This window comes from Ranitomeya variabilis, chromosome 4 (assembly GCF_051348905.1).
Source record: "Ranitomeya variabilis isolate aRanVar5 chromosome 4, aRanVar5.hap1, whole genome shotgun sequence".
NCBI classification, from domain to species: Eukaryota; Metazoa; Chordata; class Amphibia; order Anura; family Dendrobatidae; genus Ranitomeya; species Ranitomeya variabilis.
Window position 1 is genome coordinate 356,708,971 of NC_135235.1, and position 16,975 is coordinate 356,725,945.

Genomic DNA, 16,975 nt, shown 5'->3' on the forward strand with positions numbered 1-16,975 from the left:
CTTGCGGGCTCCGAAACGCGCGTCGGGTGATCAGCGGACCGGACCCAGGGACACCGGAGTATTTCTTCTCTTCCCCTTCTTTGAGAGGTAATAGATTATACAGGCGGAGTGGTTGGTTAACCATGGAATGACACGGAGACTCTCTATTAATGTTACCAATTTGATTTGTGGGGATTTAGGGAAGCAAGGTGTATGGTGCATCTTTTACCCCTGTATACGATTTTTCCCAGGGGGTGTAAGCATGGATGGGCTATATAAACTCAGAGTCTGAATACCCTGTGTGGTATAGTATAATTGGTAGTATATTTAGTGCCCATACCCTGGGATTAGGGTGTAATAACTATATATGCCCCATACTCGCAGGATTGGTATTTATACAATGGTGTCCTCTCCCCTATACGGTCATCTCTGATTACTAGGAGTCTGTGGTTCTTTGTCCGCTGACACAATTACACCTTTGTGCGGTGTCTGACACTATAATTCCATTTTGTACTATTTATGTCCTGCTTCTTTTATGTGTAACATTTTTATATGTTTAATAAAATTACTTACATAATGTAGTTTCCAGTTTTTGGTCGTTTTATGTGGTTTCCACACCTTTTTCCTCCTCTAATCTTTGCTCACACTGTAAGGAATTCTTTCCCACAATTAGTAGGTCATCAAGATATGGGATGACCAGCGTATCTTTTAATCGTAGAAAGGACATTACTTCCAAAAGTAACTTAGTAAAGACCCTAGGAGCCATAGACAGACCAAAGGGCATTGCCCTATATTGTAGGTGACGAACTTGACCATCTATAAAAACTGCTACCCGAAGAAACTGCTGGTGTGACTGGTGTATAGGAAGATGGTAATAAGCATCTTTAAGATCCAAAACTACCATGTAACAGTTAGGGAACAAATTTTTAATGGCTGATCGAATGGATTCCATTTTAAATGTTGTGGGTTTTATAAACGTGTTTAGTTTACTCAAATTAAATATAGTTCTATAGAATCCGTCAGGCTTAGTAATCAGAAACAAGGGGGGAGTAGAACCCCTTCCCTGTTTGAGATGACGGAACCTCTATTAAGACCTGCTTGGCAAAAAGGGACTTAATTTCTACTTCCAGTGCTTTTTGCTGTAGCCTGGATTTTAGGGAGGTGAGCAGGAAGGAATCCGGAGGTTTTCGGATAAAGTCTAGGGTGAGGCCTGCGGATATTAATTTTATGGCCCATGGGTTGACAGTTATTTCCTTCCACTGATTGATAAATCCTAGTAATCTACCGCCCACTGGTGGAATAGGGTTCCCGGGACTTTTCGGCTGGCCTGAAGGGACGTTTGTTAAACAAATTGCCTTTCTGCCTGAAGTCTTTGTTCCTCCATTGCTCTTTAAAGCTTCCCTTTCTGCCAAATGTTGGCTTCCTGAATGCCCTTCTGTAAGCAGGAACAAAGGGATTAGGAAAACCTTTTTTACGTTCACCCGCCTTAGTGAGTATTTCATCCAAAATAGCTCCAAAGAGGTACTCACCCTGACAGGGTATGGCACACAATTTGGATCTGGACTGGGCATCCCCCTTCCAGTTTTTTTAACCATAAGGCTCGGCGGGCAGTATTGGAGAGGCTAGCTGTCCTGGCCGCCAGGCGGAGAGAATCCACGGAGGCATTGTATATAAATGCCACAGCACTCCTAATCAAGGGGATGGATGCACGCAGTTTCTCCCTAGATACACCACTTTTAATATTCTGGTCCAGCTGGTCTAACCAAACCAGCATAGATCTACTGGAACATGTGGCCGAGATTGCCGGCCTAAATGCAGTGACACAGGCTTCCCACGATTTTTTCAAAAGTGCATCCGATTTTCTATCCATAGGATCGGATAAGGAGCCTGCGTCTTCCACTGGTAGAGAAGAACGGCGGGAAGTGGATGCGACAGCCGCATCAACCTTTGGTATTTTAGCCCAGGTATTTAGATCTTCGTCATCAAAGGGGTAACGTCTCTTACAGGATACTGGTATAAACCCCTTCTGCCCCTTGCTCCATTCCTTTTTAACGAGGTCTTTTATAGCCTGGTTCACTGGGAATACATGGCCCTTTCGCTGAGAGAGACCCGCGAACATAACCTCCTGGGCCGTTTGGGGTTCTTTAACCTCAGACACCCCCATCGTCTTCCTTACTGATTTAACTAAATTTACTCCATCAGTTGGGAAACAGACATGGTCCTCCTCATCTGAGGAACCAGATAAGTGAGAGACGTCTGAATCAATCTCTCCACTTTCCGCCGACGTGTCAGCATTAGGTGAGGATTTTCTCCTACTCCTTTTTTCAAAACTGCCGGAGGGACCACCACTCAACGACTGGAGTTCCTCCCGGATCATAAGCTGTATTTCGTTCATTTTAACGGACTCTTCCTGCCGCGTGTTATCTATGCATGCCTGACACAACCTTTTAGAATAAGAGTCAGGCAGAGGCTCAGTACATATAGCACATTGCTTGTGCTTGGTCTTCCCCTTGCTTTTTGCCTAAAAATAGAATTAGAACTTACCGGTAATTCTCTTTCTAGGAACCTTCCACGACAGCAGTATTGGAGGATGTCTCCCCGCCCTAATAGGGGACAGGAACAGAAAGAGGTTAAATACCCCTCCCCTTCCTGCAACCACCAGTGTTTTTTCTGGACACAGTAGCATGTTTAGTTACCACTTAAGTGCAGGAAACAATTAATACATAAATCAGATAGGGAGGGAAATTAGTGCTGTCGTGGAAGGTTCCTAGAAAGAGAATTACCGGTAAGTTCTAATTCTATTTTCTCTAGTCACCTTCCACGACAGCAGTATCGGAGCAATACCAACCGCTAATTTCTTTAGGGAGGGACAACAGCCTGGAGAACTCGTCTGCCAAACGATAGGTCCCTATTGAAGTTGAGCCTGTAGTGCCTGGTGAATGTATGGACTGACGACCAGGTGGCGGCTCTGCAAATCTGCTCTGAAGATGCGCTACCCCTCTCTGCCCAGGAAGTTGAGACTGCACGGGTGGAGTGTGCTTTTAGAGAAGCTGGAGGAGTCAGATTCTGGGATGAGTAGGCAAGGCTAATGGCCTGTTTGATCCAATTTGCTATTGTACTTTTGGCTGCCTTCTTGCCTTTATTTCGTCCTGACCACTGGACGAATAGATTCTGATCCACCCTCCAACCTTCTGTCTGTTGAAGGTAGAATAGGACCACTCTGCGGACGTCCAGGGTATGAAAGATTTCCTCTTTTGGGTTAGATGGATTCGGACAGAAAGAGGGTAAGAGGATTTCTTGATTTCTGTGGAATTCAGAGACCACTTTAGGCATAAAGGAAGGATCTAATTTCAGGATTATGCTGTCCATAGTTACGGTCAGGAATGGCTCCCGGATTGATAAAGCCTGTATCTCCCCTATACGCCTGGCGGTAGTGATGGCCACCAGAAAGACCGTTTTTAGGGTCAAGATCTTTAAGTTGGAGGCTGAAAGTGGTTCAAAGGGGTCACCGGTCAGACTGTTCAGGACAAGATTCAAGTCCCACGGAGGGGTGTGGATGAGACGTCTTGGACGGATTCTTGTTGCTGAAGCTATAAACCTTTTGATCCATCGGTGACTTGCCAGATCTTGGTCAAAGAAAGATCCGAGGGCCGACACTTGGACCTTCAGGGTACTTGGTGAGAGTCCCATCTCCAAGCCCTTCTGGAGGAATTGAAGGATTTGAGCAATTTCCGGGCTAAAAAGGATCTGGTTTGTTTGGAAGACACCATGAAGAAAATTTCTTCCATATTTTCCCGTAAATGGCATTAGTTATCGGCTTCCTACTTTTTTGTAGGGTTTCAATCACGTCTTGAGAGAGCCCCCTGGCCTTCAGGATCTCGGCTTCAGAAGCCAGACTGCTAACTTCAGCTTGTGCAGGTCTGGATGAAATAGAGGACCCTGTTGAAGCAGGTCGCGTCTCTGGGGAAGTAGGATTGGACCTTCTAAGCACATGTCTGTTAACGCGTTGAACCAGCCTCTTCCTGGCCACAGTGGGGCTATCAGAATCGTTGGGACTTGGTCTATCCGGACTTTCTGCAATGTTCTGGATAGCAATGGGATTGGCGGGAAGGCATACGCTAGGGTAAATTCCCAAGGATGTGAGAATGCGTCCAGTCCTTGAGTCTCGTTTGAGGTGTTCAGGGAGAAAAAGTTGTCTGACTTTTTGTTCTGTCTGCTGGCGAACAGGTCCACCTCGGGGGTTCCCCACCTCTGGACCAAGGATAGGAATATCTCCTGGTTTAGGGACCATTCCCCAGGATGAAAGTCCCTCCTGCTGAGGTAATCCGCCTGGGAATTGTCCAGCCCTTTTATATGTACTGCAGAGATGGACAGGAGGTGTTTCTCTGCCCAGGAAAAAATTCTTCCAGCAGTTAGCTTTAGGCTTGAGTATCTCGTGCCCCCTTGGTGTCGGAGGTAGGCGACAGTGGTCATGTTGTCGGACATCACCCGTACATGGTGACCCTGGATGAGGGCCGATGAGGCTTTTAGCGCCTCCTCCACTGCTTTTAACTCTCTCAGATTTGAGGAGCTGCGTCTCATCTCTGGGGACCACAAACCCTGAAAGTGGGATTTCTCGATCACAGCACCCAAACCTCTCTGACTTGCGTCTGTTGTAAGTACTCGGAGAGGGGTCTGATCCCAGCTGACTCCCCGTTGTAAGTTTCGGGGGTTCCGCCACCATGAGAGGGAGGATCTTACATGAGTGGGAAGAGGAATTTTCCTGGATAAAGCCATCTGGTGTCCTCTTGAATACGACAGGATGTGAGATTGAAGAATCCTTGTATGGGCCTGGGCCCAGGAGACTGCCTGGATGCATGATGTTAGAGAACCCAGGATTGACATAGAGTCTCTTAGAGTTGGGAATTTCTGGTCTCTGAATCTGGAGATCTTGTGGACAAGATCTATCCGACGGTCCCTGGGTAAGAAGGACATTCTCTTTTCTGAGTCCAGAAGAATTCCTAGAAATTTCTTCTGAGATGGCCGGAGATCTGATATTGCCAGATTTGGAATCCATCCGAGAGACGTTAAGATGCTGAGAACCTTCGCCACGTCCTGATTGAGGCGAGAAGCTGATGGAGCAATGAGGAGGAAGTCGTCCAGGTATGGAATGATGCAGACCCCCTGTTGTCGGATAAAGATTATCACTTCCAACATGACCTTGGTGAAGACCCGTGGAGCTGATGATACTCCGAAAGGAAGGACATTGAACTGGTAATGGCTGATCCGTTTGTTTTGGGAGATGGCGAACCTGAGGAACCTCCTGTGGTCTGGGTGTATTGGCACATGGTAATATGCGTCCCTCAGGTCCAATGTGGCCATTACCCAGTTCTGTCCAATCAGCGGGATTGCTGATCTGATAGATTCCATCTTGAATCTTCGATATCTTATCACCTGATTTAAAGGTTTCAGGTTTACGATGATAAGGTGTTTCCCTGATGGTTTCTTCACCAGAAAGAGATGGGAATAATGGCCTTCTCCTCTTTCCCGATGTGGTACGTGGGAAATCACTTTCTCCCGGAGCAGGCTTAGAATATCCGACCTCAGAGCCTCCTGAAGTTTTGGAGATTGTGGAGAAGTGATTGTTAGATGGCGAGGAGGAGGACTCTCGAATTCCAATTTTAGGCCATCCTGTATGGTACACAGGACCCACTGATCCCTGGTGATCTCCTGCCACCTGGAGAGAAAATTCGAGAGTCGACCCCCGACCTGGGAGCAATCATTGTTTTTCAGAGGGCTGCTGGGGCTGGGGGACCATGATGTTTCTGGCTCTCCCACCTTTGGGGTAGCTCCATCGCCCCGTTTTGCCTTTTCCCCTATAGTTCTGCTGGGGTGGTTGTTCACGGGGGGGGGGGGGGACGAAAAAAACGCTTCCTCGGGTTCCGTTGTTCTGGAAGGACCTTCTTTTTGTCTGAAGCCTTGTCCAGGATGTCGTCCAAGGCTGGTCCAAAGACATGATGGCCCTGGAAAGGGATACCACAAAGTTTGGACTTTGAGGTAATGTCTCCTCCCCAAGACTTAAGCCACAGGGCCCTCCTTGCTGAGTTTGTAAGGACAGCGGATCTAGCGGCTACCCGAACTGATTCCGCGGAAGCGTCCGCGAGGAATCCGGTTGCTTTTTGGAGCAAGGGGAGAGAATTAAGGATGTCCTCTCTGGATGTACCTTGTACGAGGTGGTTCTCTAAGGTACGAAGCCAAAGAAACAACGATCTGGCCACACATGTTGAGGCCACGTTGGATTTCAATAAGTTAGTTGAGGTGTCCCAAGATCTCCTCAGTAAGCTCTGAGTTTTACGATCCATAGGATCTTTAAGCTGGGAGGAGTCTTCGAAGGGTAGGGCCGTTTTCTTAGTGACCCTTGACACCTGAACATCCACTTTGGGCATATCAAATAAAGAACAATCTCCCTCCAGGGGAAAGCGATTTTTGAACTCAGATGGGACGTTCAGCCCCTTTTCTGGCAGGCTCCACTCCTGGAGGATAATGTTCTCGATGTTTTCATGTATGGGGAATCCCTTTACCGATTTAGGTTTCAGACCCCCGAACATATCATCCTGCACGGAATGGCCCTCTATCTCCTCCTCTACCCCCATGGTGCCTCTCACCATGGAAATTAACTCTTCCAAATCTTCAGAGGAGAAGAGGTACTTCCTACTATCCGATTTGGGAGCAGAAGTAGAACCCTCTTTTTCCCAGCTGTACTCTGAACCCGAGGTATGTATCTCGCCTGAGTCAGAGTCTGAGGCTACCCGGCCCAATTTCCTTTTCTTAGGAGGGGGAGGCTGCGGAGTCGGGGCTCGAGAGAAGGTTGCCATAGAGGACTGAACCTCCTCCCTGATGAGGGTTCTGATGCTATCCATTAAAGAAGGCTGTTCGCTACGCAGCACTTAGTCTGTGCATGGTTGGCAGAGCTTCTTTGTGTATGCTGAGGGGAGCTTGGCTGCACAAGCACCACACTTGTGGCTGGGCTTCCTAGTGCCAGTGACCTTGTCTCCCTGGAACGAGAGAGAAAGGTGGACTGAGCCGCTTAAACTTTTAAAGAATGGACAGCAAGGGACATCATCCCACTACTTACAGTAGAGGGGTGCGCGCTGGGCTCTGCAGTGGCAGAGTGAGAGGGTTTGTCGCCGTCCATAACGCCAGAGGTACAGTCACCGACAGATGTCTCACTAGGAGGGCTCCCCAGTCAGGAATAAGTAGTCTTACCGAGATTCCAGCGAGTTTGGTGCTCCTCCCTCGAAAGTGTCCCTGGGGGGGTCCGAGACGCCCGCCCTGGCCGCCGCTGTTTCCAGGTTCAGGACGCCGGCCGGCGCGCGCCAAAGCTCCAGTTCGAAAAACCGGAAGTCCCGGAGCGCGTCACTTCCGGCGCGCGCGCCAACCCCGCAGCAGCGTGGGGAGAGGAGGAAGCCGGGGAGCTGCAGGAGGACCCCGGAGCACTACACCGCTCTGCATTGCCACCCGAAGGTGGCGCAGGAAGAGCGGGCGGAGGTCCCAAGTCACGCGGGGACCGCGGAGATGGGAGCAGTCTGGAGGCGGAGGAGGAGAGCGGGGCTCCCGACCGCGACTGCCCGGCTGTCAGGTAACCAGTGCTCTCGTTCGCCGGCCACGGCAGCACTATCGGAGAACCTCTTCATGCCCCATAGGGGACAGGAAAAACACAGGTGGTTGCAGGAAGGGGAGGGGTATTTAACCTCTTTCTGTTCCTGTCCCCTATTAGGGCGGGGAGACATCCTCCAATACTGCTGTCGTGGAAGGTGACTAGAGAAAAGGGACATAAGCAGAGGAGGCCAATATAAGTGTTTATGGAGCTGCATACCCAAACATTCTAAAGTATATCATATACCGGTTGTTGGGTGGATCGTCCGGCCTGGGGTGTGGAACGGGATGATTTCCTTCCCGATTTGTCAGTGGAATCACTCTTTCTGGAGTGTCCACTATTCCTTTTTGCAGCATTACCACTTTGCATTAGTGGCTTTTCTACAGGGTGCTCACTGACTTCCTCATGGGACGACAATGCGCACTGGTTTTCCTTCAGAAATGGATTTTATAGTGCAGACTATCAATCCCAGCCCCCGCAGCTGCAACCGCTTTCTTTTTTTTTTTTTATTACCTGCTTCAGGAGGCCTGTGACAACCGCCAGGAGGAATCCAGCATGGCGGTTCCCCCGGAAATACAATACCAACCTCAGGGGTTCGGCCATACTACATCTGGGATCCCGGACGCACTGCGCATGCGCCGGCGTCTGCCGCAGATTTCCGGCACTGCAACCCTGCGCCATCGTACCTGAAGGACCGGGGGGGGGGGAGCCACCGCTGTCCACACCTCTCAGACCGGGACCGACCAGGTAACTGCACACCGCCATGGTCGTCCTCTAACAACGATGTCCCAGCAGGGAGATCGTTGGTATCCTCAGGCCCCACTATTCGGCCGCCGCAGATGAGGAGGGAACCATCAGGAATCCCTGACTCTGCTTTTACTCGCTCTGGAGCCCCTGCCGCTCAATAGAGACGTACAGGCGGCATCCAGGCGAGTCTTTCCTCTTCTCAGATGACTACAGAGATCTTCTCTGTGGGTTCCCTTCTAGGAACAGGAAACCAACTGAGGAGCGAGGGGGGGGCCGCCCCTTTTATCTCTCGGTTTCCTGTTCCTAGGGGCGGATCCCCTCTCTCAGTGGGTGCTGTCGTGGCGAATAGAAAAAAGGGTTTTTTTAGGATCTTTCGGGAAGGTTGGAAAGGCTTTCTTTTTGTCTCCTGCCTGTTCCAAGATCTCCTCTAACTTTTTCACAAAGAGGAGTTGACCGTCGCATGGGATGGAGCATAGCCTATGTTTGGATGGCAAATCTCCCGGACAACCTTTAAGCCATAGGGCTCTTCTGGCCGCATTGGACAAGCCAGCTGCTCTAGCTGTTAATCTCGCGGAGTCCACAGAGGAATTCGCCAGAAATGCTGCTGCCCCTTGAACTAGGGATATATTTGCAAGAACGTCATTCCTAGTATCCCTTAGCTGGTCTTCTATCTGTTGTAACGAGACCATAAGAGCACGAACTGTACATGTCCCAGCTATAGCCGGTTTCAAGCCCCCTGCCGCTGCTTCCCAGATGTGCCTTAAAAACCCATCTGCTTTTTTGTCCAGTGGATCTTTTAGGACCCCTGAATCTTCTAAAGGAAGGGACGATTTTTTCAAAGATTTGGCTACCGCACCATCAATCTTAGGGATTTTCTCCCAGGATTCAGAGTCTTTTTCTTCAAAAGGATATCTCCTTTTTGATGAAGAAGGTAAGGTACCCATTTTTTCGGGTTTTTTCCATTCTTTATAGATCAATTCTTTAATTTTTGCATTGACCGGAAATGTCCGTTTTCTTTTTGCCTCTAAACCGCCAAACATGACATCCTCAAGTGACCTAGGTGTCTTTTCCTCTTTAAGACCCATTGCAGTTCTGGCTGCTTTGACTAACTTTCCTACATCCTCAGTTGGGAAACACGGGCGACCCCCTGTATCACTATCTGAGGAGGAATCTGAGGACTGGATAGAGGCGGAGGAGGTAGAACGGGATGATTTTTGATTTTCCTGTTTCTGAGAGGCCTCCGAATCCTTAGACACTTTACGGCTTTTCCTCCCTGTTTTTTTAAGGGCCAGTTTTAAGGAGTTTTTTATCTCTGCCTGTATTATGGCTTTGAGGCTAGTGGCGAAATTAGGAGTCTCATCTTGTATGGTTTTTTGAACGCAGTCAGAGCAGAGGTCCTTCTGCCACTGAACTGCAAGCGGGGCTTTACAAGGGGCACATTTGCGGTTCTTTGTGTCGGGGGTTAATGTGCCGAGGGCGGTCCGTGACCGCTTCTAGCACATAGTGCCGGATGTCAGCTGCAATAGTCAGTTGACACCCACCCGCGATCGGCCGCGCTCCCCCCGTGAGCGCAGCCGATCGCTATGACGTACTATCTCGTCGGTGGGAATTAAGGCCCACCCCACCTCGACGGGATAGTATGTCATATGGGATTAAGGGGTTAATGTGCGACAGGTGGCAAACAAAAACCAGCTAAAAAAAACCCGCTACAAATAGTAAATCAAACCCCCCCCAAGGCCATGTGCACACGTTGCGGATTTGGCTTAGCAATTTCTGGTGCGGATTCTGCCTCTCCTAGCAGAAAGCGCACCTGCGGTTTTTTGTGCGGTTCCGCAGTGTTTTTTTGTGCGTTTTTGCTGCGGTTTTCACCCCTGTGGTTTTCTATAATGAAGTGGGTACAAAAACGCTGCAGATTCACAAAAAAGAAGTGACGTGCTACTTCATTTAAACCGCAGCGGATTTTCCGCAAAGTGGCACAGCATTTTTTTTTTCTCATTGATTTACATTGTACTGTAAATCAATTGCGGATCTGCAGCGTTTCTGCACCTCAAAAAACGCTGCGGATACGCAGCAAATCCGCAATGTGTGCACATACCCTAAGGTCTCTTTCACACTTCCGTTTTTTTGCCAGTCACAATCCGTAGTTTTTAGAAAAAACGGATCCAGCAATGCCTGGAATTTCTCTTCATTCAATTTAACCTATTTTTCCATTCCAGGGTTTTGGGGTCCATTATTTCCTGTTAACCTTGTGATGAAAAAAAAAAAAAAAAAAAAAAAAATGGGTACTAAAAGACCATGTTTGTGGAAAAAAATATGGATTTTTTTCTTTTTATTTTCAGGCCAGGACTTTAGTGAAACACCGGGGTTCAAAGTTCTCACAACACATCTAGATAAGTTCCTGGAGTGGATGTAGTTTCCAAAATGGGGTCACTTGTGGGGAGTTTCCACTGTTTAGGCACATCAGGGGCTCTCCAAATGCAACATGATGCCCGCAGACCACTGCAAAGATTGCATTCCAAAACGCCACTTCTTCCCTTCCAAGCCCCAACTTGTGCCAAAGAGTAGTTTTCTCCCATATATGGGGTATCAGCGTACTCGGGACAGATTGGACAACAACTATTGGGGTCCAATTTCTCCAGATACCCTTGGATCTGAAGTAATAATTTGTAAAAAAATAATAATAATTTCAAACATTCCAAAAATTCCTGAAGGGTTAATAAACTTCTTGAATGCAATTTAGGGCACCTTGAGAAGTGCAGTTTTTAGGGTATGTGCACACGTTGCGGATTGGAGTGCAGAATTTGCTGCACAAAATCTGCATCTCCTGGCAGAAAACGCAGGTGCGGATTTACTGCGTTTTTTACTGCGGATTTCTATAATGGAAGGGTGCCTGCCCACTGCAGTACTTTGCTCTGCCCTCAACAGGGCAAAGTACGCCTGCGCCGGAGCGTTAAGACCAGAAGAGAATGTCATCCTATGAAGATGGGAGGCCCCGGATCGGACTGCGACGCCCATTGGACCGGACCGCAGCGGGACCGCCCCTGGGTGAGTATAATCTAACCTCTTTTTCTCATCTTTCAGGATACATCAGGGGCTTATCTACAGCATTACAGAAGGCTGTAGATAAGCCCCTGAGGGTATGTGCACACGTTGCAGATTTCTTGCAGAAAATTCCTGAAGAAAACCGGAAATTTTCTGCAAGAAATCCGCATTTTTTTTTTTGCGTTTTTTTTCCGTTTTTTTCGCGTTTTTTTAGCATTCTGCAAGCGTAATTAGCTTGCAGAATGCTAAAGTTTTCCCTGCGATCTGTAGCATCGCTTGGAAAACTGACTGACAGGTTGGTCACACTTGTCAAACATAGCGTTTGACAAGTGTGACCAACTTTTTACTATAGATGCAGCCTATGCAGCATCTATAGTAAAAGATAGAATGTTTAAAAATAATAAAAAAAATAAAAAAATGCTTATACTCACCCAGACATCTCACCGGCGTCCGTTCCGTATAGCTGGTCTGTGCGCACAGGACCTCCCGTGACGTCACGGTCACGTGAGCGGTCACATGACCGCTCACGACCAATCACAGGACAGTGACGTCATTCGGCGAGGTCCTTTAGCGCACACCAGGTACAGAAACCGAACGGCAGCGTGCGAGGAGGCGGCAAGACATCGAGGGTGAGTATAGGACTGTTTATTATTTTATTTCTTATTTTTTGACCACTTATATGGTGCCCAGTGCGTGGAGGAGAGTCTCCTCTCCTCCACCCTGGGTACCAACCGCATATAATCTGCTTACTTCCCGCATGGTGTGCACAGCCCCGTGCGGGAAGTAAGCAGATCAATGGACCCCTAGGTGTGCGGAATCCCTGCAATTCCGCATTTTTAATGAACATGTTGCTTTTTTTTCCGCTATGCGATTTTTTCGCGGAAAAAATCGCAACATTTGCACCAAAAATGCGGAATACCCTGTAAATAATAGGAGGCTTATGTAAGCGTTTTTTTTCGCGTTTTTATCACGTTTTTATAGCGAAAAAACGCGAAAAAAACGCTAACAATCCTGAACGTGTGCACATGGCCTGATGCCGGTGGGCTTAGCTCACCTTCGATTTTGGGAGTGACAGGTTCCCTTTAAGTATTGTGTGACATAACTCTGATTTAAAAGGCATGAAAATTCTAAGTTACAAAAAATGCTAAACTTTCACCAAATTTCAATTTTTTTCCCATAAATAAACTTAAGTCATACCAAAGAAATTTTACTACTATCATGAAGTACAATGCCACGAAAAACATTGTCAGAATCACCAGGATCCATTGAAAAATATTTAGAATTGAGTCCTCATCCATTGAAGCGTTCCAGAGTTATAACCTCAAAAGAGACAGTGGTCAGAATTTTAAAAATTGGCCCGGTCATTAACATGCAAACCACCCTTGGGGGTAAAGGGGTTAAGGATGCATTTATAAGATGTGTTTTTTCGCTGCATTCACAGCAAAGAAAGTTTTATTGCCATGTTATAAAATTGCAGCAAGTAAAAAGAAAAGGAAGAGTAGCAAGACCATGTAAATGCAGTCCAATGTGTTGCCGGGATGAGCGCATGTGATTAGGGAGCTTACCAAGGGAAAACAAGTGATCACCGAGCTGAGAACATATAGGCTATTTGCCCACATTGCGGATTAGCCTAAGGAATTTTTTGTGTGGATTCTGCATCTCTTGGCAGAAAACGCAGGTGCAGATTTTTTTTTTTACCCCTGCGGATTTCTATAATGGAATCGGTACAAAAACGCTGCAGATCTGCAAAAAACGTAACATGCTACTTTTAATCCGCAGAGTTTCCGCACCACTAGCACAGCAGTTTTTTTTCTCATTAATTTACATTGTACTGTAAATCACTTGCGGGTCTGCAGCGTTTCTGCAAGGCAAAAAAACGCAGCGGTTCCGCCGGAAATACGCAACGTGTGCACATAGCCATAGATTACGGTGGGTCCTACTGATTGGACCACGACCAATCAGAACAGATGATTTTTCCCCTATGCAGCCTGCTGATAAAGTACTTTACTCACTCTCTCTAGTAGCTGGAAAAAGAGAGCAGCCCGATAGGGAATGAATTGAGTACAGGTGCACTGGGGAATCCGACTGGGGCGACTCCCGGTGACTACTACCTCCCTTTCCCCCTATAAGTAATCAGCTAGGCGATAAAGGGGATGTCTGCTGAAAACAAGGAGCTCATGTAACGAGGACATCAAATTACCACTGCAGCGCATACACTAAAACCCCAGCAATACATAAGTCACATACATCGAAAAGGGTAAAAATGTGTTCAGAGATCAGCAAGACGCGGAGAGGCCTCCATCCACTAATGAGCAAAGATGCGTGGCTCGGCGGGAAATCGGCTAACAGCGTGGCCCCGCGACCCTAGAAAGCGGGCACGGGAACCATCTGCGGGGCCTCCATCTGTCGCGGCCTAACACGTACTATGCCGGAGACACCTCGTGCTATGCCCGAGGAGGCCGCAAACACTGCTCAGCACTCACCTTGCTTGTTCTCGTTTAGCTGACGCTCAAACTCATCGAAGTCCGACATGATGACGACCCTCAACAAAGCTCCGGCCTCTGTGAGATCGTATTCGCGCACTCTCAGTCTCCGCGCCCCTCGGTCTCCAACAGGAAAATGAGGTACCAGCTCCACTCTTACCTAAGTGCTTCGACTGTTTCCGGAACGAAGGGCGGAGCTTAAGCAGACCATCGACTATTCCGGGAGTGAAAAACAAAGCGAAGCTGCAGTGTTCGGGAATTTCCGTAGAACTGGGAGGGGCTCAACAAATAACAACTACATGAAACAAAAGGCAAGAAACCGTGCAGACTGCTAGAGCGTGGAATGGCTCAGCTTGGTGGCTGCGGAACACTGTCTAAGTTCTGCTGTCCTTTGCATGTGGAGCTGGCTGCTGTAGTACACGGTCCTTTGTCTGCTGTTAGGCCGGCCTCACACTAGCGAGTTTTACGGACGTATGAGCGCATAAACTACGTCCGTAAAATACGCATTACACACGGCCCAATGAATCTCTATGGCCCAGCTCCTATCTGCCGTATATTACGCACAGGGGCGGATTATCAGAGGGTCAATATGGGCGGTAGCGCCCGCACGTCAATGGTTAACAACAGCCGCCAGCCAATTGGAGGCTGGCAGCTGAAGTCGGCCGCAGCGCACACGTCGCCGGCGTCTGACGTCATTGTCAGTCGCCGGCGAGTGTGCGCTGCTGGAGGGAGCTCAGCGCCGGGAAAGCTGGTCAGGTGAGGAGACTGTTTGTTTTTTGTTTTGTTTTGTTTTATTGATATGCTAACGGACGGTGGACACACTGGGGGCAATGCTGGAGGACACACTGGGACAGATTGCTGGAGACACTGGGGCAGATTGCTGGAGACACTGGGGGCAATGCTGGAGACACTGGGGCAATGCTGGAGACACTGGGGGCAATGCTGGAGACACTGGGGGCAATGCTGGAGACACTGGGGGCAATGCTGGAGACACTGGGGGCAATGCTGGAGGCACTGGGGGCAATGCTGGAGGCACTGGGGGCAATGCTGGAGACACTGGGGGCAATGCTGGAGACACTGGGGCAGATTGCTGGAGACACTGGGGCAGATTGCTGGAGACAAGGGGGAAAATTGCTGGAGACAGTGGGGCAGATTGCTGGAGACAGTGGGGCAATGCTGGAGGACACACTGGGGCAGATTGCTGGAGACAGTGGGGCAGATTGCTGGAGACAGTGGGGCAATGCTGGAGGACACACTGGGGCAGATTGCTGGAGACAGTGGGGCAGATTGCTGGAAAAAGTGGGGCAATGCTGGAGGACACACTGGGGCAGATTGCTGGAGACACGGGCAGATTGCTGGAGACACGGGCAGATTGCTGGAGGAGACACGGGCAGATTGCTGGAGGACACACTGGGGCAGATTGCTGGAGGACACACTGGGGCAGATTGCTGGAGGACACACTGGGGCAGATTGCTGGAGGACACACTGGGGCAGATTGCTGGAGGACACACTGGGGCAGATTGCTGGAGGAGACACTGGGGCAGATTGCTGGAGACACTGGGGCAGATTGCTGGAGACACTGGTGGTAATATGCTGGACACACTGGGGCAGATTGCTGGACACACTAGGGGTAATATGCTGGACACACTAGGGGTAATATGCTGGACACACTGGGGGCAGGACTGGAGGCATGGGCAGAATGTAGACACGGGCATGATTGGATACACGGGGCAGAATGAAAGACATGGGGCAGGATTGGATCATGGGGCAGGGTTGGAGACAGATGGGGCAGGGTTGGAGACAGATCGTGCAGGATCATGGGGCAGGAGAATACGATGGAGACAGATGGGGCAGGATGGGGAGATCATATGGGGCAGAATGGATACTCATGAGGGCAGGATGGGAGAACATATGGCTGGAGCCAGGAATGAGACACACGGGGCCAGGATGGGGAATATTATTACCATAGGGGCTAATTAAGGGATATTATTACTGCAGTGATGTATTTATTCTATTTTTTGAGTATACTGTTTTAAATGGGGGGACGATCCTGTTATTGTGCAGAGTGACACTATGTCGCCTTTTTTCTCCATGTGGTGTAATGTAGAAGTTGTGAAAAATTAAGTAATGTGTTTTGCAAGTGGAGCTCTAGATAACTGTGTTATTTCCTGCAGAGACGAGTCCTTGCTGGAAGAAATGATGACGGTCTGTGCTGGATGAAAGATGAAGGACTTCACCTAGAGACGTCACTGGTGAGTCAGTGTGTTACCTATACACTGACACTATACACTGTATACTATATACAGAGGTCCTGTGTACAATTTCACCAGTGATCTCTGTATTACCTCTACACAGACACTGCATACTAAGTACAGATCTCCTGTGAATACTGGCACTTATGGTGATAGTATTGTGTGTTTTTTTTATTACTGATCAGTGTTGTAGTATTCAGTCACTATGTGGTGGTAATATGTGGTCTGGACATGGTGTTGTGGTATTTGTCCCTTGAATGTGCTATTTGGTCACCAAGTGGTGGTAATATGGGGTCTTGACATGGTGCAGTGGTATTGGTTCCTTGTATGTGATATTATTCGATCACTGTGGTTGTAATTTGTGGTCTGGTCACGGCGCGGTGGTATTTGTTCCTTGTATGTGATATTATTGGTCAAAATATACCTAAATTGTATTGCAGATTTTAACAAATATTTAATAGGTTACAGTAGAGTAAGGCCCGGCCATTTTTCTGGAATAATCTGGTTCGGGTATCACATGACCCCCGTCACATGACCCCCGTCACATGACCCCCGTCACATGACCCCCGTCACATGACTGGGGGGGGCCCACAGCGTCTGAACAGCCCGGGGCCCTGGCTACCCTTAATCCACCCCTGATTACGCATCCGTAATATACGGTCTTGTACGGCCGTAGAAAATCACAGCATGCTGCGTTTGTCACCGTATTGCGCCAAAAAAATCGCCAATGAAAGTCTATGGGGGCGAGAAAAATACGGATTCCACACGGACCAGCAGTGTGACTTGCGAGAAATACGCAGCGGTGTTAGTGAAAAGCCGGTAATTCAATTGCCGAC

At 48.5% G+C, this 16,975-nt stretch overlaps 1 protein-coding gene across 2 annotated transcripts in view; it reads right to left on the reverse strand.

Moving 5' to 3' along the window:
• U2AF2 (U2 small nuclear RNA auxiliary factor 2) overlaps positions 1–14,132 on the reverse strand; it is a 253,231-nt gene extending 239,099 nt beyond the window's left edge. Inside the window, exon 1 of one of the 2 annotated variants that reach the window (XM_077250701.1) lies at positions 13,888–14,132. In XM_077250701.1, the coding sequence (XP_077106816.1) occupies positions 13,888–13,936 (49 nt within the window). In that variant the 5' untranslated portion in view covers positions 13,937–14,132. The remainder of the gene's footprint in view (positions 1–13,887) is intronic. The other variant, XM_077250702.1, reaches the window with a different exon arrangement.
• Positions 14,133–16,975: the final 2,843 nt, after the last annotated feature.